General features: G+C 38.8%; 1 protein-coding gene across 1 annotated transcript in view; it reads left to right on the forward strand.

Annotated features, from left to right (window-relative positions):
* The first annotated feature begins 8,401 nt into the window (after positions 1-8,401).
* The window catches only part of PLG (plasminogen), a 36,604-nt gene continuing 24,164 nt past the window's right edge, over positions 8,402-20,841 (forward strand). Inside the window, exons 1-4 of the mRNA XM_060753679.2 lie at positions 8,402-8,511; positions 13,646-13,781; positions 15,240-15,346; positions 18,925-19,039. Coding sequence (XP_060609662.2) covers positions 8,463-8,511; positions 13,646-13,781; positions 15,240-15,346; positions 18,925-19,039 — 407 coding nt within the window. The 5' untranslated portion in view covers positions 8,402-8,462. The remainder of the gene's footprint in view (positions 8,512-13,645; positions 13,782-15,239; positions 15,347-18,924; positions 19,040-20,841) is intronic.

The following is a 20,841-nucleotide window of genomic DNA, read 5'->3' on the forward strand; positions in this document are numbered from 1 at the left end:
AATTGCAGGGCAGGTGAAATCTTGGATAGTCCAGATGTTATTTTGCTAGCAGGCTACAGAGACAGAATCCTTTTCAACTCTAATAAAAGTTTGCCAACATTTCCAGAAAACAAAACAATGTCCCGCAGACCAGGAATGCCAATCCCAAGAAACTGAGCACCAGGATTGTAGCAACCATTGGACTATAGCATTCATCTTCTATCCCTTATATAAAATGGCCAAATAAAAGTTTGGTTTTGGGGGGAAATTATCTTCTATCTATCTATCTATCTATCTATCTGCCATTAAATTTATGTATGAAAAATCTTTGGATACAGAAGCCAATCATACCTCATTAATTGATGTATTCTTGTACATTAAGCCATTGGTATCCACTGGGCTTTGGTTCTTCCAGGACTATCTATGGCAGTGTTTCTCAACTTTCCTAATGCCACGACCTCTTAATACAGTTCCTCATGTCATGGTGACCCTCAACTATAAAATTATTTTTGTTGCTACTGCATAACTGTAATTTTGCTACTGTTATGAATTGTAATGTATGTACATAAAGGACATATTTTCATTCACTGGACGAAATTTGGCACAAATACCTGATACATCCAAATTTGAATGCTGGTGGGGTTGGGAGGGGATTAATTTTGTCATTTTGGGAGTTGTAGTTTCTGGGATATATAGTTGAACTACAATCAAAGAGCATTATGGACCCCACCAACAATGGAATTGAACCAAACTTGGCACACAGAACTCCCATGACCGACAAAAAAATACTGGAAGGGTTTGGTGGGCATTGACTTTGAGTTGTGGAGTTCACCTACATCCAGAGAGTACTGTGGACTCAAACAATGATAGATCTGGACCAAACTTGGCACGAATACTCACTGTGCCCAAATGTGAACAGTGGTTGATTTTGGAGAAGATAGAACTTGACATCTGGGAGTTGTAGTTGCTGGTGTGTATAGCTCACCTACAATCAAAGAGCATTCTGAACCCCACCAACGATAGAATTGGGTGAAACTTCCCACACAGAACCCCCATGAGCAACAAAATACTGTGTTTTCTGATGATCATCTGACATCCCCTCGCAACCCCCAGGGGTCCCGACCCTCAGTTTGAGAAACACTGATCTATAGATACTAAAATCCATGGATGCTCATATCCCATACAATAGCATACTAAAATGGTGTCCCTTATATAAAATGCCAAAATCAAGTTTTGATTTTTTTTTTTAAAAAAAAGCAAGCTCTGGATGGTTAAATCCATAGATACAGAAAACCGTATCTCTCTCCATGAACCATATCTCTCTCCATGAACCAGCCTGAGCTCTTCAATCTTCGGGGGAGATCCTCCTTTCACCCCTGCCAGTATCACAGGCCCATCTTGTGGGCACAAAGGAGAGCGCCTTCTCCTCTATGGCCTCCCAACTCTGGAACTCATTACCCAGAGAGATTAGGAAAGGCCTCACCTTAGAAACCTTTAAAAAGAATCTTAAAACCTGGCTTTTCCATTGTGCCTTTGGAGAGTAATAATAATAATCATAAACTTTATTTCAACCCCACCACCAGCTCCCCGATGGGGACTTGGAGCGACACAATCTTACTCTATTGCACCCCTCAACGTTATTGTCCCTGGAGTACACTTCCCCCTTGTATGAAGGCCTGTTTTTACAACCCTGTTTCTTTATGAGCTCTCCCTCACAAATCGGCTCCTCTTTTATCTCACCCTGAGTTTTAGTATTTTATTTTACACATGCAGCTCGCTCATTGCCATTGTGATTGTGGATATTGTACTTGTATATTGTTTATTGTATTTATATGTTTTATGTATTTTACTGTGTTGTTGCTTGTGTTTTGGTTTTTATTTTATTGTAATTTGCTGTTTGGGCCTGGCCTCATGTAAGCCGCCCCGAGTTCCTCTTGGGGGAGATGGTGGTGGGGTATAAATAAAGATGATGATGATGATGATGATTATTATTATTATTATTATTACAGAAAACATGAAAATGGAAGGGTGACTGTAATAAGGGGTGGCAAAAGTCACAAAGGTGTCTGATGTTTTAATAACTGATTGAAAAGATTTGTGAAAAGGTTTAACATATAATGTAATTCTCTATACTGTATATGATACTATGGTATTGTAATCAAAAATGACCTAGCAACCTCAGCAGTTGTAGTAGCTTCCCTGCCCTTGCATTATTGTATGAGTGAGGGCTCATAATGCAAGCCATGTAATAACAAAAGAAAACTTAAACATTGCTTATCTTTGATTACCTTTTCAGCCTTAATTTGAACTGTCTCTTTCCACTGAATGAATTGAAAGGAGAAAGCAACAAGTCTGTCAAGCAATCAGGTTTAGAAAGAACAAAAGGTCAAATGAAAATTGCTTTCTTTGTACTAAGCTGTGCAGATCAAGTGGGGTGTAGCGCTGTAAGTGGCAGATCTCAACATAAATGAAAAGCTAAATGCATTTGTCGTCTCTTTGCGGCATCACTTAATTTGTAGACTGGAGTAGATTTCTTCTGCTTCAGCAAGGGATTTAAATTTTTTATACAGTTTGCATCGGGGAGCAGAACAAGACATACACATTTGAGCAAAATCAATTTGCCTATTACTCTACATAACTAATGTCTTTTTACTAGTTTCTGCTTTGAATTCCTCTATTCCAGACTCCCACCTATGATAATTTTAAATGCAAGTCTTTACCATTATCATAGAATCATAGAGTTGGAAGAGACCACAAGGACCATCCAGTCCAACCTCCTGTCATGCAGGAAGACTGAATCAAGGCACCCCTCACAGATAGCCATCCAGCCTCTGATTAAAAACCTCCAGAGAGAGAGACCCCAACACCCTCTGAGACAGCATATTCCACTGCCGAATAGATTTTTCATCAGGAAGTTCTTCCTAATTATTAGATGGAATATATTTCAATACATTAAACCTATTTTGTTTGGGGCCGTAGTGGTGCAATGGGCTAAATCACTAAGCTGCAGAACTTTCTGACCTGAAGGTTGGCAGTTTGAATCTGTGGAGTGGGGTGAGCTCCCATTGCCAGCTCCAGCTTCTGCCAATCTAGCAGTTTGAAAATATGAGTAGATCAATAGGTAGTGCTCTGACGGGAAGGTCATGCTGGCCACATGACCTAGTAGACGTCTACGGACAATGCCGGCTCTTTGGCTTAGAAATGGAGATGAGCACCACCCTCCCAGAGTCAGATATGACTAGACTTAATGTCAAGGAAAAACTTTTACCTTTTTATTTTGTTTGCATCTGCTGAAGCAACTTTTAATTTAAATTTTCACTGAAAATTCAAAATAAAATATATTGAAGTCTCACTGATTTCAGTGGGGGATATTTTATGCTCTATCCTACTGAAATTTATTTATTTATGTTCCAAATTTGCAGCATCAAGCTCAGAATGGTTAACACGTACACCATTCCCACTGCTTTAATACACACACCAATTCAGTAAAGCATACTAAACTGAATTGCTCTTATACATACATGTTCCCCTCAAATATTGTGCTTCACAGTTGTCTATGTTTGGGCTGAACACTGGTTTTTATTCATGTATAATACAAGTGTATCATGGGGAGCAGTGTAGTGAACATAGTAGTACATTGTCATCATTGAATGGTTCCTAAAGAAGAGACAGAAACAAAAGGGCTTTGGAGAGAAATATGCAGACTTCCAGAAATGCCCAGCATGGATTGATGATTTCATATTATATGGCTGTCTTCCTACTGTTCGGAAAGGTTTTTAAAGACGTGGATGTTTGCTTTCAAATTATTAGATGCCCTATTAAATATATGTGGAACCTGGTTGCTTAAAATCAATGTCATGACAGATAGATAGATGGATGGACAGACAGACAGGCATATCTTGTTTTACATCTGGTGAGAAGAAAGGATTAGGGGACGTGAAGTCAGACCTGGGATTGTGACTCTGCAGACAAGTCAACAAGTCAACAATAGATGGGTCAAGACAAGAGAGAATGTATCCTAATTAGGTCTCTCAATTTTGCTACACTTTGTGGGCACATTGTTGCATTTGCAAAGATAGTCTGCAACATGTCTTATGCATTTTGAAATTCTCCTTTGGCTTATTTTAAAGCTGTTTTATGATACTGATTCAATTGAACCTATTTTGAAAATATTTTAGCATATTAACATTTTATCTTGTATATTGTCTAGAGGAGATTTCACCTTGGAAAGCAGCATAAATATTTCAAAATTCATAAATATGAGAAGGTGGGTGGGTTTCTACAGTCTAATCATGTGTGTGTTGTTTGTATGTATAGCTGTATACAAGTCATCAATTGACTCAAATTTGATAGGGCAAGAAGTATGCTGGGGGGGGGGGTGTTACCATTTGCTTCCTCTGCAATATAATAATAATAATAATAATAATAATAATAATAATAATAATTTCTATTTATTTGTATTCCACCACCAACTCCCCAAAGGGACTCAGGGAGGCTCTCAAAAACACTCCAAGTGTCACGTGCAGACAACAGTAGGTAAAGATAAAGGTTTTTCCCTGGCATTAAGTCCAGTCGTGTCTGACTCTGGGGCATGGAGCTCATCTCCATTTCTAAGCCGAAGAGCCAGCGTTGTCTATAGACACCTCCAAAGTCATGTGGCTAGCATGACTGCATGGAGCACAGTCATGCTGGCTGGAGCAATACCTATTGATCTACTCACATTTGCATGTTTTCAAACTGCTGGGTTGGCAGAAGTTTGGGCTGACAGCGGGATCTCACGCTGCTCCCTGGATTCGAACCTGCGACCTTTCGGTCAACAAGTTTAGCAGTTTAGCGATTTAACCCACTGCACCACCAGGGGCTCCAACAATACATAAGTATAAATACAATGACGTAATTATAACCAACAGTGCATAAATATCTAATTGATAAAATTATAAAAAAATGAAAATTATCAAATTCCTAAAACGCAGTGGAACCTGCAAGCTGGCAAAGTGAAGGCCAGTACTATCAATGATTCATCACATTGGCCATGGATTAGGAGCAAAGGCCTGTCTGAAGAGCCATGTTTTTAGACTCATCTAAAATGCCTGAAGAGAAGGGCCTAATCTAATTTCTTTAGGGAGGGCATTCCAGAGGCCGGGAGCCACCACCGAGAAGGTTCTCTCTCTTATCCCCACCAACCATGATTGAGGTGGTGGTGGGACCAAAAGAAGGGTCTCTCCAGCATATCTTAATGCCTGTGCCAGTTCGTAGAAGGAGATGCTTACAACACCTAGTATTCTTTGGCAGTCCCCATCCATGCACTAATCAGGTCTGATCCTGCTTAGCTTCCAAGATCAGGTGAGACCTAGGTCCCATCTATACTGTCATATAATGCAGTCTTACTGCATCCAATTGTATGGTATAAATCTATACCGCATTATATGCCAGTGTAGATGGGACCTTAGTGCCCTCAGTGTATTTCCTTCTGTACAAGGTAGTGCTCTCAGCATTCTTGTTGACCTGCTTTTTAAAATGTGGTGCAATTTCAGGCCTTAACTTTGAGCTTCAAAACAACCCTTGGACTCTTCCAAATATGGTTCCAGCACTTTTAAGCTCATATTTGCATATAAACTCTCTGGGTTTTCGGAAGTTTAGTAAGTGTATCTGTCCTTGCTCACCTTTTGCAACTGGGGCCAACCCTGCTGAAACATGCAAGCTTATGAGACTGAATTTAGAGATTGTCTTGTTGGGGTCATGGCATCATTTGGGATGTCAGGAGTTAATTAAACAAGCTGCATAAGACAATTACTCAAAAGATGATTCTGATTTTAGTTGTAAACTTGTGTTTTCCATCTTATATTAAGCAAATTACTGTCCAAAACGAACTCAGTGGCTGATTATATTTTAACCACTGTGCTAACCAAAGGACCCCAACTCTGTTGTATCTCAAATAAACATCCTCCTTTAGGCAAGCCTCTGAGGATATCAAACAAAAGAAAGCAAACATGACTAAATCAACATTGTTCCAATGAAGAGATAAGTTTTAGACAAGATACATGGCCAGTGACTAAAAGAAAGCAAACAAGCAAGCAAGCAAGATTCTCTTCCTGTTTACCAGTCAAAGCCATCTTCGTTATTAAGAACAATCAGTATTGAAACAGCTCTAGGCAAAAATGAGCACAATTATATGTCAATATGCAAGCAAGAAGGTTAGGAAATGTTAGCAGTCATTCGGATTACATCCACCCAGAGATTGGGAAAGGTTTTGTTTTTTTTGTTGTTTACAAGTCCAAAAATCCCACAACCAGCGTGGCCACTGAAGCTATATGTGGAAAAATGAAACTTTTCCAAATGCTGTCTTCAGTATTACAAGACCACTATGGGAGTGTGAAGAGACCCAGTATAATATTATTGAGAAGACATACATATCTATTCAGAAGGAAGTAGAATGATAGAATCCTAGAGTTGGAAGAGACCTCGTGGGCCATCCAGTCCAACCCCCTGCCAAGAAGCAGGAATATTGCATTCAAAGCACCCCCAATAGATAGCCATTCAGCCTCTGTTTAAAAGCCTCCAAAGAAGGATCCTCTACCACACTCCAGAGCAGAGAGTTCCACTGCTGAACGGCTCTCACAGTCAGGAAGTTCTTCCTAATGCTCAGATAGAATCTCTTTTCTTGTTGTTCGAAGACATTGTTCCATGTCCTAGTCTCCAGGGCAGCAGAAAACAAGATTGCTCCCTCCTCCCTATGACTTCTCCTCACACATTTATACATGACTCTCATCATGTCTCCTCTCAGCCATCTCTTCTGCAGGCTAAGCACACCCAACTCTTAAAGCCACTTCTCATAGAGCTTGTTCTCCAGACCCTTGATCATTGTAGTTGCCCTCCTCTAGACACATTTCAGCTTTTCAACATCTCCCTTCAATTGTGGTGCTCAGAATTGGACACAGTATTCCCGGTGTGGTCTGACCAAGGCAGAATAGAGAGGTAGCATGACTTTCCTGGTTCTAGACCCTATACTCCTATTGATACAGGCCAAAATCTCATTGGATCTTTTATCTGCCACTTAACATTCCTGGCTCATGTTGAACTTGTTGTCCATGAGGACTCCAAGATCTTTTTCACATGTACTGCTCTTGAGCCATGCGTCTCCCATTCTGTATCTTTGTATTTCATTTTTTCTGTTTAAGTGGAGTATCTTGCATTTGTCACTGTTCAATTTTATTTTGTTAGTTTTGGCCCATCTCTCTAATCTTTTAAGATCATTTCGAATTCTGTTCCTATCTTCTGAAGTATTGGCCATCCCTCTCAATTTGGTGTCATCTGCAAACTTGATGTTCATGCATTCTAAGTGCCACATTAATGTTTTTGGAAATTTCATGTGTGAAATCAAAAATATTTGAAATATCACTGATTTTCAGCAGTGTGACTGTACCTAATGTCCAAATATTACACATTACCTAATTTCTGAGGACTTGCAAACAGAGCTTCAAACCCTAGTAAAGCTTCAGTGCCTTTTATTTGTACCTCTAGTGTACTGATAGCCTTACATTTGTTGCTGATATTCATGAGTGTCTGATTCATATATTGGATTAAATTTTTCCTCCCTTTTCCATAAATCCACCCAAATGAATTGGATGTTAGTCACAGGTAATGGGAATCCCATTGATTTTATGAATTCACTCCATTAAGTTTGTTCATGTCAGCAGAATGCTGGATATGGCTGTGACTAAACAAGAAATGAATTGTCCACAGTTTCAATATGAAGTAACCATTCAAAAGATCCCTCACCCTCCATTGATACACCATTGGCACATCATTATTAGGTCATACTAGAGTGACAGGCAAGCAGCTGTGTACCAAAAAGATGAAGCTTGTCATTTTCAAATGCACAAAACTAATTAATTTCACACCAAAATAACTACAAGTCAGCCCATGTCTGCCACATGTTGAAAACATTGTAAGGACAAAATCTAGCTGAATAAAGCTTTTAGCCACTGAATTTACACAAAAGCTACCAAAGTTGTGATGGTGAATATAGTGACAGCCCACAGGGCTATTCCAACCTTTACCAGGCCAAAATAAGAGTGGGAATCTTCCTGGCATGAGTATCTTACACTGGACCTCCCCCCTTCCCCAATTAAGCGTTCCTCTATAATCTCCGTCACTGCAATTAAAAAAACAAGGACTTGCATGTTGCCTACCTAAGAATTCAAGGAAAATGAACAACTTCAGCGCAAAACTCTTGCATATATCGTGAAATGTGTTCCACCTTTCCCCAACATCTAATCGAATATTGAAATGTTATGTTGTAAGATGAATTCAAGGTAATGTTTGAACATCCAGACCAGACAAGAGAGGCCCAGAGCACTGAGAGAATGTTTAACTCAGTTGGCTATCTCGTTTGCTTGATGCTTGTCTAAATCTAAGGTGAGTCAATAAAACTTTGTTCACTGAAACACAGAGCTTTCACCACACAAGCTGCCTATCCCAAAATGGGATCTTACAAAGATATCTTTCTGTTACTTTTATTTCTTGGCACAGGTAAGGCTGTTTTCATATCTTTAAAAATTAGGACAAAGGACTATGTTTTTAGAAATGGGTTGTCATTTTCTATTTTTCCTGGATTTCTCATTTATCTCTGAAATGGTCTGAGACCAAGTAAAACCTGATAATTTCTTAACTTGCTTGCTAAATACTAGATAGCTAGAACTCAAAACTATTTATATATTTAATGGTATAATATTATTTGATTTTTCCAAATGCTCTGCAATTTCAGGAATTGTATTCAAAGGGTTAGTTTGGGAGTTCTGTGCCCATATAGAGATCTAAATCCCATTGCTACTCTTGTCTAGAGTAGGCACAGTGAATCAATGATATTTACTTAGAAGTTGATGCACCATTAAATAATTGGATCTACTCTACTTGAGATTCAAATAGGATTCATATCTTAATGTTTGTGTTTAGTGATATGATCCACATAAGGATATGTCTCCCCAATGTGCTGTGGTATGTTGTACAGAAATGGATGAATATTTGGTTCCTGTACTGCATTTTAAAATGTATTATCAACTCCATTATACCCCTAAAGGAGACACTAAGGATTTATATTTTTTATTAACTTTTTATGAACTCATATTTTATATGCTAATGCTTTTAATTGTATTTTATATGTTGGGGGGCATCAAATTGTGCCAAATGTAAACTGCCTTGAGTTGCCTTCGAGCTGAGAAAGGCGGTATATAAATACAGTAAATAAATAAATGTTTCTTCAAGCAGTTGATGGGGCCATTTATGCTTATATTTGACTGTAGCACTATTCACAAAACAGTGTTATTTTCCTGTTTTAGTGACAGTTAGAGATGGTGGCATGCTAGATATGCATCATATTATTGTTGTTGTTGTAGAGCTTCAAAAGTGTTTAGCTTCCACCAAAGGACAAGTAAGAGCTTCTTGTATACAGAATGTCAGTGGAGTAACTTTGGAGCAGCTATCATAATGACTATAAGAGTTTTGTTTCCCTATACTCTGTCAGGAAACAGGTGGTCCTTCCCACACATCATAGTTTTCAGTTTGCCAACAGTAATGTTCCCTATTCTTTTTTACAAGTTCTAATTGCAAATCTTAGATGATCAAAGATCTCTCAGCCTTGACCTATGTCAGCCCTATGATGCCTCAGGGATACTTTTACTAAGAGTCCTGTTCAGGTCTCACAAACTTGGGTCTCTCTGTATGTATGTGCCTTCAAGTCACTGTCAACTTATGGTGATCCCATGCATTTTATAGACTTTTCTTATGCAAGGGATATTCAATAGTGGTTTGTTTTTTTTTTTTTACAGTTCTTTCTTCAGAATTAGAGTCTACAACACCTGGTATGTTTTGGTAGACTCTCGTCCAAGGACTAACCATAGCTGACCATGATTCATTTCCAAAATCAGACAGGCTTTCAAGCCTTTAGGGTATTTAAGAGCCTATGGAATCCTACAGCAATGCAGTCTTTCTCTTCTTCTATTATGTTCCATTTTTCAACCATTATCCTGTGACTCATGTCATCTTGAGTTAGGTCCAAAGCACTATACAGCAGTCCCTAAGTTGTGAACAAGATAGGTTTTGTAAGTTTGTTCTTAAGTTGAATGGCAGGGGGTTGGATTAGATGGCCCATGTGGTCTCTTCCAACTCTATGATGTTATGTTGTCTCACCCCAATTCTTAACTATGAGTCATTTCAAGTTGGATGTTTGTAACTTGGGAACTGCCTGTCATCTCAGTTCAATCATTGAGGCTTCTAGTGAGAGTTCAGGCTTCATTCATATCCTCTGGGTGATGGTTGCCAGTCAAATTCTAGCTGGTTGCAGTAAATGCCTCCCAGAGCACCTGAGTATATGGGGCGGATTGTATGGGAGAAGGTGATCCTATAAGTAACAACCAAATTTGCATAAACTGATGTGGGATGTGTTTGGCATACCAAAACCAAAAGCCATACAGACATAAAAGATTTTAAGGCAACAGAACACAACTTTATGTCATTACAGTTTAAGAGTTCGCTCACACATTATTCTGGATCCAGGCATTGGCCAGTTGATCAATGAGCCTACAGATCCAACCTAGGGCCAGATCTCTCAGGGATGGTGTGATTGTCACCATCTGTGCTGGCCCCTGCCTTGATCTCTTAGCCCCTGAGGAGTGTGGAAAACATCCACCCACTGCTGGACAAGACCAAATATGTATCACACCTCTTGCGTTCCATCACTGAGGCCACCTTTAGACACATGCCTGTTGTACACTGGTAACACTATCCTACGACCCATGTAGTCATACTAGGCAGTATGGATGAGATGAAGTTCAGAGTGAATTGCTCAGAGCTCTCTCTGATAGACATTGTTCTACTGGACTGGAATCAAAACCCCTGTCTCCTATTAGCCCATTGGCTGGCACCAAGACCAGTCATCATCCCTGCACCAGCCATGAGGAGTTGACCATTGATGACACAGCTGTTGTCATGTCTCATTTCCACTACCATCCTGCAAATGAGTGCCTGGTAAGCAGGGCATCACATTATCTAAAGTCAGTTTATGATCCTGAGACTTTTATCATTGAACAGATAGAGCACAGGGCAGAACTTGGGAAAGTTATTTTTCGCACAATGCCTTGGCTAGAATGGCAGCTGTCTATGGAAATTCTAGGGGTTGTACTTCAAAAATTGATGGGAAGGTATTTCATATATATCTTTGCATGCAGTGTATCCAAGGTGGAAAGGGATGATGATGATGACAACACCACAAATACAATTCTTGAAGATGTTTTAGACTTATTTAGTTGTTTGACTTATATACTTATTATTAAACACAATCTCATTTACTATGTGTTGTTTAATCTTATGTCTTTTACTTCATTGCATCCTTGTGCCATTTATTATTTTATACTGTTCTAAGATGGAATATCTGAAAGGAAGTTTGGCTCAATTCTATCATTGGTGGGGTTCAGAATGCTCTTTGATTGTAGGTGAAATATAAATCCCAGCAACTACAACTCTCAAGATCTATTTTTCCCAAACTCCACCAGTGTTCACATTTGGGCATATTGAGTATTCATGCCAGGTTTGGTACAGATGTAATCATTGTTTGAGTCCACAGTGCTCTCTACATCTCTGGATGTAGGTGAACTACAACTCCAAAACTCAAGGTCAATGCTCACCAAACCCTTCCAGTATTTTCTATTGGTCATTGGAGTTCTGTGTGCTAAGTTTGATTCAATTACATCATTGGTGGAGTTCAGAATCCTCTTTGATTGTAGGTTAACTATAAATCCCAGCAACTGCATCTCCCAAATGACAAAATCAGTCTCCCCACCCACAACCCCACCAGTATTCATATTTGGGCATATTAGGTATTTGTGCCAAATTTTGTCCAGTTAATGAAAGTACATGGTAATTAGGGACCTCATCACGTTAGCAAATGAATCCATTTTAAATCCAGTTGCCGCCTCCTGCAGAATTCTGAGGTTTGTAGTTTAGGGAGGAGCCTTTAACAGCCTCACTAAACTACAAACTCCAGAATTCTACAGGAGGCCAGATTTAAAGTGGATTCATTCTTTAGAGTAATGAAGTAGTTTGTAAAGTCAAGTTTCCTCTCAAGCGATATCTGGTGTGAGAACGACTGCTTGGGTCTACTCTAGAGTAGCTGGATCGGCGGAGAAAAGTCACGTATCCCATAAGCTTTTTTCCAAAGCTTTTTCTTTTAAAAATGTAGTGGGCAGGAACGACACTCACTTATGGGATAACTCTGAAAACTGATAATTCTGGTGAAACTGGCAAGAAAGGACAATGTGTGAAGAGGAATGGGGAATAGAAGTATGTTCTTGATAATTCGATGGGATATAATGCCACAGTAATATGATGCTTTCCTCCCACCCACGTGGGATAATGTCCTTTCGCTTGGTGGGTCAAGGCTGAGAACAGACCGCAAGACAATACTTCTATCTGAGCAATTCTTATTTTTTGTCAACAGTTTAGGTTTCATAGCCTTTGGAATGTGAACAGAGGCACTAGTGCCTTTAACTTAAGCAACCCAGCTACTTTGTATGTTTTGCTAAATGTTTAGACCATTTTAAGCAACTTTGTTTTCTGAAGTTCGACTCATAAGAAGAATGGAACCCAACAGGAAATGATTTGATAACATTTACCTTTATCAGCTTAGGCCTGAACAATTTGCTATGGCCAAAGTAATAAATGTCAGCTCTGCTGTTTCTATCAACTTTCCTCCTTTTGTGGAATATGAACCAGGAAAGCCATATGGTACTCCAGTGGGGGTAAAATGTAATTATAAACTAATATAGGATTTCCAGTTTCTTTAATGAAATCCTAAAGCTGATGGTGGTGCTGGAAAAATGGAGAGCACAAAGTGGTTAGGTGGACTCTTTCCCTGCCTACCATAAATGGCAGGCTATACATGATGGGTTTTTGACTTTGTATCATACAACACTTTCTAGAGTTTTCTTGGGGTTTCCTTACACTCATACTGTACATATGTTTTTAAAAGTGATGGAAATATGCAAAAGAGTTTACATACATTTTGTACCTATGCACTGGAAAGCTGTTTAATCAGAATGCAGCACCGGGACTGTGGTGCAGCTGGCTGGGAGTCAGCTGCATTAAACTGACCTAAAGGTCATAAGATCGAAGCCAGCCCGGGTCGAAGTGAGCTTCTGACCATCTGTGTAGCTTGCTGTCGACCTTTTCAGCCTGAAAGACAGTTGCATCTGTCAAGTACCGCTTATGTGGGGAGGCTAATTTAACTAATTTATGATGCCATAAAATCTCCAGCAAGCAAGCAAAAGAATGAGGAAGTACTCCATCAGTGTCACAAATGGACGGTGAAGCGACAGCTCCCCTGGTGGCCAGAATACCCTCATGAAGCTGGAATGTTAAATAGCCTCTGTGTATATGTCTATATATGTTGTGCGTCTATGGCATTGAATGTTTGCCATGTATATGTACATTGTAATCCACCCTGAGTTCCCTGAGGGGTGAGAAGGGCAGAATATAAATACTGGAAATAAAAAAAAATGTGTATGAATAAGATCTGAATAAGGAATGTTTTCAGCCAGGGTTATTGAAAAGTATGCTTTTGTTTTGCAGTATTTTCACTTTTTAGCCTGACCTTCTTCCATATATATTTTAGTTCAAGGCGATATACTGGATAGTTATGTAAAGACAGATGGTGCTTGGATACTTGGTCAAAATAGAAAGTCCTATCGAACTCTTAATAACGAAGAATGTGCGGCAAAATGTGAAGCTGAAACAACATTTACTTGCAGGTAATTTTTTCTACTGCCTACTATGAAGGATGCCTGGATGTCCTAATAATATATTATATCTCAGGTGTTTCTCAGCCAGGCCACAATCCTGTACACATATAACTGGAAGCCAGCCCCACTGAACACAATAGGATTTACTTTTGAATGAAAGATCTTAAAAGGTCTCTTGTGGTAATTAGCTTTTTTTTAGTATCATGGCTCCCTGTGATTTTCCATTTGGATTAGATTTGTTACTTGCAACATCTGCATTTTTCATTACAAAACTACATGATAAGTATTCCTTATCTGAAATGTTTGGGACCAGAAGTGTTTCGATTTTATATTATCTCATGTTGTTAAAATTTACCTGTTACACTTATTCTGATAAGCCAGTCCTAAATATTCCCCATAACCGCTATCATAGAATCATAAGTTGGAAGAGATCTCATGGACCATCTAGTCCAATCCTTGCCAAGAAGCAGGAGAACCGTATTCAATGCACCCCTGACAGATGGCTGTTTAAAAGCTTCAAAAGAAGGTGCCTCCGCCACACTCCGGGGCAGAGAGTTCCACTGCTGAACAGCCTTCACAGTTAGGAAGTTCTTCCTAATGTTCAGGTGGAATCTCCTTTCCTGTAATTTGAAGCCATTGCTCTGTGTCATAGTCTCCAGAGCAGCAGGACACTAGGACACAAAAAGTCAATCAATGATTTTTACTAATTATATTTCACTAATCAGAGCAGACAATTTGTCTATTTCTATGAAATCATTCAGTTTTGACAGCCAGCCTTCCTTTGTCAGCCAAGTTGTGATGCAGGCTCCTTGGGGCTTTTAAACAAAGGCTAAATGGCCATCTGTTGGGGTGTTTCGATTGTGCTTTTCATGCATGGCAGAATAGGTTTGGAATGAATGGCTCTTCCAATTCTGTGATTCTAAGTTATTTCTCCCATCTTTGTGCATTTAACAAAATTACAGCATTAGTTATATATTGAGGCAACCCTTTCATGTTGCCTTTCCATGGATAAAGTACTGGTTTTTCTTGGATACTCACCTTTAACATTCTCTCAGTTAAAGTTTACACTTAGACCCAGAACCTTTTAGCTTTCTCACATTTTCACCACATATGATTGAATAGCCCTTCATTCTGTTCACACTTTCAGCAAACATTTGGAAAACCTTTATACATTCTAGCCAGTTTCTCCAGCATCATATACTTACAGTACATTGTGATCTGCGGGGAAAGAGTGTGTTGTGCAACACTGGACTTCACTCTTAACATAGTGTTTACATTTGATTTATCTGATCTATGATAGTTTTAAGGTACTGATTTGGATTTTATTTGGATCCATACAGATATATTTATGTATACTATAATATTGCAAACTATCTGGTGTGGGCTATGACTCCTAAAAGGCCATGTATAAAATAATTAGTGCTTAGATAAAATTAATACCTTGCCTATCTCTCAACATTTCAACAGATCATTCCTATTCGGTCTCAAAGATCAACAGTGCATTACTTTGGCTGATAATACCAAATCAACAGCTGTGTTCAGAAGGGCAGATGTAGCTCTCTTTGAAAAAAGAAGTAAGTATATAGACTTGAATATTATGTCCTTTGCCACCCCTTGAACAGCACAGTATATTTATAAAGTCTGGTAGGTTACCAGCAGAGGCAGTTTGAAAAGCAAGTTGTTGTTTTGTATCACAGTAGCATTGCTCTTAAGAGAAAAAGCAATCATCAGACCATGCCTGTTAAGGCAATGGTAGTAGTCGTTTCATTCTTGACCTATCATAAATATGGGACAGTCCATTTCCAGATTAAAATGAGATAGCAGACATTTATGTATATGTGATTTACATTGTGGGATAAATAATATTAGGAAATTCCCTCTGGAACTTTGTGGCAAAAATGCTTATTTTTTATAGTTAGGAAAACCCTCTCCAGTGCCTAAAATGATCCATAGTCTCCAAGACATAGTAAAAGTCCTCCCCTCACCCTCTGAAGGGTGGTTTGGGGTTAACATTCATTTTTGCGTCAGAATGCAATGAGATCTCTTCTGGGGTTAAAGTTTCCACATCAATGCACTCAGTTTAATACACAAAAGAGACACAGTTCTTTTTGTACGAAAAGTATCGATAAACCTGTATGTGCATTTCAAAGCTGCATGTCTGCTTCTAGACATACCTTTACTTTATTGAAACAGAGCATAGGGAAGTATACAGTTCCTGGAACCAGCATATTGCCACTGGCTAGTGTCTATCCTGACATCATCATCATCATCATCATCATCATTATTATTATTATTATTATTATTATTATTATTAATAGCCTTCTCAAGTTCTATGTCTCAGTATTTTGATCTCTGTGAAATCATGTTGGGAATTGTATTACATGTTCTGTCTAGAGCAGTGGTGTTTTGTTTTTGTTTTTTGACCAGGGGCCACTTGACCAGGGACCACTCTCCAACATTAGTACCAAAAGTGTTATGAATCAGTTTTTGTACAACTTTAGTTTTGGTGTGGTTATTTGCGGTGCTGATTCAGAAAATTGCATTGGATAGACCACATCAGCTCTATGTATGACATCCAGTAGTCTCCATCTTCTCATCGACAGAAAAGCATATTTAATAAGCCCAAGCACTATAAGAAGGTTTCACAAGAACAGTAACTCTTGTTGCAACAGGGTAGTAATGGTGAGGCTGTGGACACTGGTGGTCCATGGACCACTGGTCTAGAGCAAATGAATTGCATCAGTGGTTGTCCAATGAGTCAGCCTAAAAGCATATACAATAAATTCAGTGGGTCAATGCTAGTTATGACTAACAAAGAGTTAGGTCTCTGAGTGCTAAATGAAGTCAGTTTTATTGTAGAGTGTGAAAGTACTGGTTCATCCAGGCCCATGGGTTACTGTTGAGAAAATGCAATGGCTCTTTTTCTTTCTTTCTTTCTTTCTTTCTTTTCTTTTCTTTTCTTTTCTCTCTCTCTCTCTCTCTTTTTTTGGAATACTGTGCATACCGTAAAACTGTCAATGCACACTGAAACAACTATAGGACTAGCTCATCATTAGTGCAAAATATTCTAATTAATGCATTGGTCCTAAAGTAGTAGTCATAGTAGTAGTTGTTATGTTTATTTACACCCCATTTTATCTTCCCTGAAGGGGACTCAAAGCAGCTTAACATAAAAGCATGAGCATGACCATTTCAAATTTACAAATATACAAACATTAAAACAGGATTAAATAAAAACAGTGTTGAAACAGTTGAGACTTGGACTGCTCTGAAATAGTGAGCTCGGTTTTCCTTGGGTGGGTAGTGAAGGAATGGTCCAGAAGGGAGCAGATGTCTCCTGTAGGAGGACACTTGGCAATGACTTTCTCATTTGTTCCTTCATATTACTGTTAAGAGTTCAGATTTCAAAGAACATTACAAGTTGGCACCAATTTTAGAAGGCTTTAAGGTAGTATTGGCTATACATAGTGCACATGTAAATGTGTTTTCTGGATTATGGGGCATAAGAATTTTAAAGGTCTAATGGATTTCTTATCTTTTGAATAATCCATTATTCAGCAATCTTCGGACATGAAATAGGAATCCCTGTTTTGACACTCCTCCGCACTTACTAAAATGAGACATTGGGTCCTACTTTTGTGCCTCATACACATTCTCTTGTCTTACCAGATAACGTTTTAAGTGACATTGTTAATGTGTTTAGTTAAAACAATCTAAAATGGCTTTTTAAGTGCATTTTAAAACATATATGCTGGTTATTTACTTCATACCGTCCAAAATCCCTGATTTGGCAAGTGCCATCCTTATTAATCCTCTATTGTTCCATTTTTTCAGATGCTTAAAAAAATCCCAGCTTCTCTCTCTCCTCCCACTTTGGTTAGCATATAACCTACATCATACATCTTCAATGCAGGACTGTTCATTAGCATCCACTGCACTGTTGACAATTAATGAATGATAAGCAACCACTTGGCAATGCATTCTATTCCCCCTCACACACAACAAATAAACAGATAGATAAATATTAATCCAGTTTTATCCTTTCTCCAGTGAAGAGGTACTATCACATATTTCCATCTAAACTGATTTTTCTAAAGTTTTGCAATTGTTGACAAAAGAAGATTCCAGCAATGCATTTTTTCTGTGTCAAGAGAGCTCCTTTTCTCTACTAAAGAGATCCTTGCAGGTTTCTCTAATTATTACTTAATTATAGGAATGTTACATAGAGGAAAACAATGACATCTGGCTGTCTTCTCCCAAAATGCTTCTCCCTTGATCTTTGAAATAGCCAGTTCAGGTGACTCACCTTTTCTTGGTTCTTCATGTGGATGGGCAGCCCTAGTCATTGATATCCTGCTTGCATTGGATTGCATCCTGAAATATAAAAATACATAGATATTAATGTAAATTTGTAGCTGCCTCCACCATTAAAAGAGTAATGTACACAGGAATTTCTTCCCATGGACATGCTTTCTTCTTGTTCATTTCATGACGCTTTCCGTAGGCTGAACCAGTGACAACTGGTAAATTCCCTGCCAGGTTTGCAGTTTTTTTTTCTGTATCAGGAGTAACTTGAGAAACTGCAAATCACTTCTGGTGTGAGAGAATTGGCCCTCTGCAAGGACATTGCCCAGGAGATGACCAGATGTTTTACCATCCCGTGGGAGGTTTCTCTCATGTCCCCGCATGAGGAGCTGGAGCTGACAGACGGGTGCTCACCCCACTCCCCGGATTTGAACCGCCAACATTTCAGTCAGCAGTCCTCCTAGCACAAGGTTTTAATCCACTGCACCACCATTAGACTGACTTCACTCTAACAGATTTCACAGGGTAATGCCGCTGTGAAATCTAAAATAAATGTCAGTAAGGATTCCTTGCACCCCTCAGATAGGAGCCTGTTACTGCAAATTCATTTACACCAGTGACACCTCTGGATGTTGTTGAGTTCTACTCCTCAGCAGTCTGGCCAACTAAAGGAGATGCTACAGATAGCAGGTCATCAGTATACAGAGTGAGACACTCCATTGCTGGCTGAAGTGAAAGGATCAGCTACACACATACTGATCTTTGGGTTGGGATGCATTCAGAAATCAGTGTCGATGTATTTTCTTTTTGATGGCTGAAATACATATATAAATAATTTTTCTTTCAGTTTATCTACTTGAATGCAGAAGAGGAAATGGGCATGACTACCGAGGAACAGAATCTAAAACTCAGGGAGGCGTGGCATGCCAGAAATGGGCAGACAAGAATCCTCATGTACCCAAGTATGACATTTTCTCATTGGAGTGAGAGTTACTTCCTGTTTTATGCAGATGTTTGATGTGAACTTGATATTTTGAACACATTTCAGCCAAAATTAGTTACAGCTAAGACTGCTAATTTCTGTAAACATACTGGTAATAAGTACTCTTTGAAGTCTGTGAAAGACAGTTCTGAGTAAGCATGTATAGAGTGGGATCCTTATAAGTGGTTACTCATAAGTAAGGGCCAATGAATTCAATAGAGGAGGAGGCAGCAACATCTTTATTCTGCTTCTCAGCAAAAACAACCACCAGAACAGTTTTTTTGTTTAATCTGTATCAGTAAATCAATTTACATTGCAGAGAAAGGAAAAACTAACTTTTGATTTACCATACTTTTATATGAATTGGAAGCATCTCATATACATGCATATTGCAGATGTTAATAGACACATTAGAAAACATGTGTTTAGCTTTCTAACATATTGCAAGAAACATTTGTTCTTCATGTGAGGTAGAAAATATGAAATGGCTCTAGACACATAAAAAGAATTCTTTATCACGAATTGTTTGATAATCAATTTAGAGCCATTTAGTTTCTTAGTTTCACTCAATTTGATAATACGGTTTTCTTTAAAGAAGGTTTTGTGCATCACACAAATGAGTCAGATGACCAGACAGGGTAGCATTTCCGTACTTCCTGATTGCAGTGGCAGACATGGATGAGAAAAGGATTAATCAGAACCTGCACTGTTCCCCTGGCAAGCTCTCCATGACAATAATTTATGACTGCTAGCAAAATTTCAATGAATGCTAAATTTCTAACCTGCCATTTAGATAGGATGGGCGAGCACCTATTCATGTCTCAACATTTAATTAGTGTCTGTTTTATAATCTTCACAAAAAAAATGTTTTTCATTTTATGAATTAGCATTGTTTATGGCTTTTGCAAATTGCGAGAACACATTGGACCTATTTTGTAAAAACTTTGTGACACATCTGTGACAAAACAGCTATTTTATACCACACCTAGATACTATGCAGGAGAGTAACTGTCTGTTGTGACTCAGCTGGAATCACAGAGTGATAGTGTCAATGATTCTGATGAAGCTGATGGGATTCAGTTTCACAATCAGGTGCAAAGTGATGTCACTGTAACAGACGATGAAGAACAGGGTGCAGAAGTTCAGTTTCCCACAGCAAGGGATGATGCTGTTGATAGTGAAACTAGCCAGAGCCAGGTGCATGCTGATTCAGGAAGGGAGGACAGTTGTTCTCAGTCAGATAATGAGCAAGAAAGCACTAACGAACAGATTGACCTTGATGAAGAAGAAGCTTTAGATTGAGCTGGCCGTTTGGAATTCAAGGTCCGAAGGAGTGTGAGAATGGCTAACAAGCGGGAAGCTAAGGGCCAGAGAAATGTTTTCATGTTTTGCAAAGGGTATTAAACAGGCTGTTTGAAAATATCCCAGTGTTAGAGCAACTTCTCGTTTCAGTCAAGAAGCTTACATTTATTTGCCTGGATTTATCTTGCAGTTTTCATGTTCATGGTTTCAGGACTTTGTCATGTTCTCATGGGACTTTTCTTTGCTGGTGCCTTCGTGGATCTTGCTTTCAAGTGTTACCTTGTTTTGATCTTTGAAACATTACTTTTGTTTTTATGAACTTTTTATCTTTTACTTTTAATAAAACATAAAGACTACAGGCTGTGTGCTGTTTGGTGTCTTAAGCAAGGTTTTTCTACTCTGAGGTGCAACACTGTCATTGGAAGCAAAAGTACACACCTCCCTTTTCCCCATGGTAGTTTCTACTTATGAACATCAAAA

Source organism: Anolis sagrei, chromosome 1, assembly GCF_037176765.1.
Source record: "Anolis sagrei isolate rAnoSag1 chromosome 1, rAnoSag1.mat, whole genome shotgun sequence".
In the NCBI taxonomy this organism is placed as follows: Eukaryota; Metazoa; Chordata; class Lepidosauria; order Squamata; family Dactyloidae; genus Anolis; species Anolis sagrei.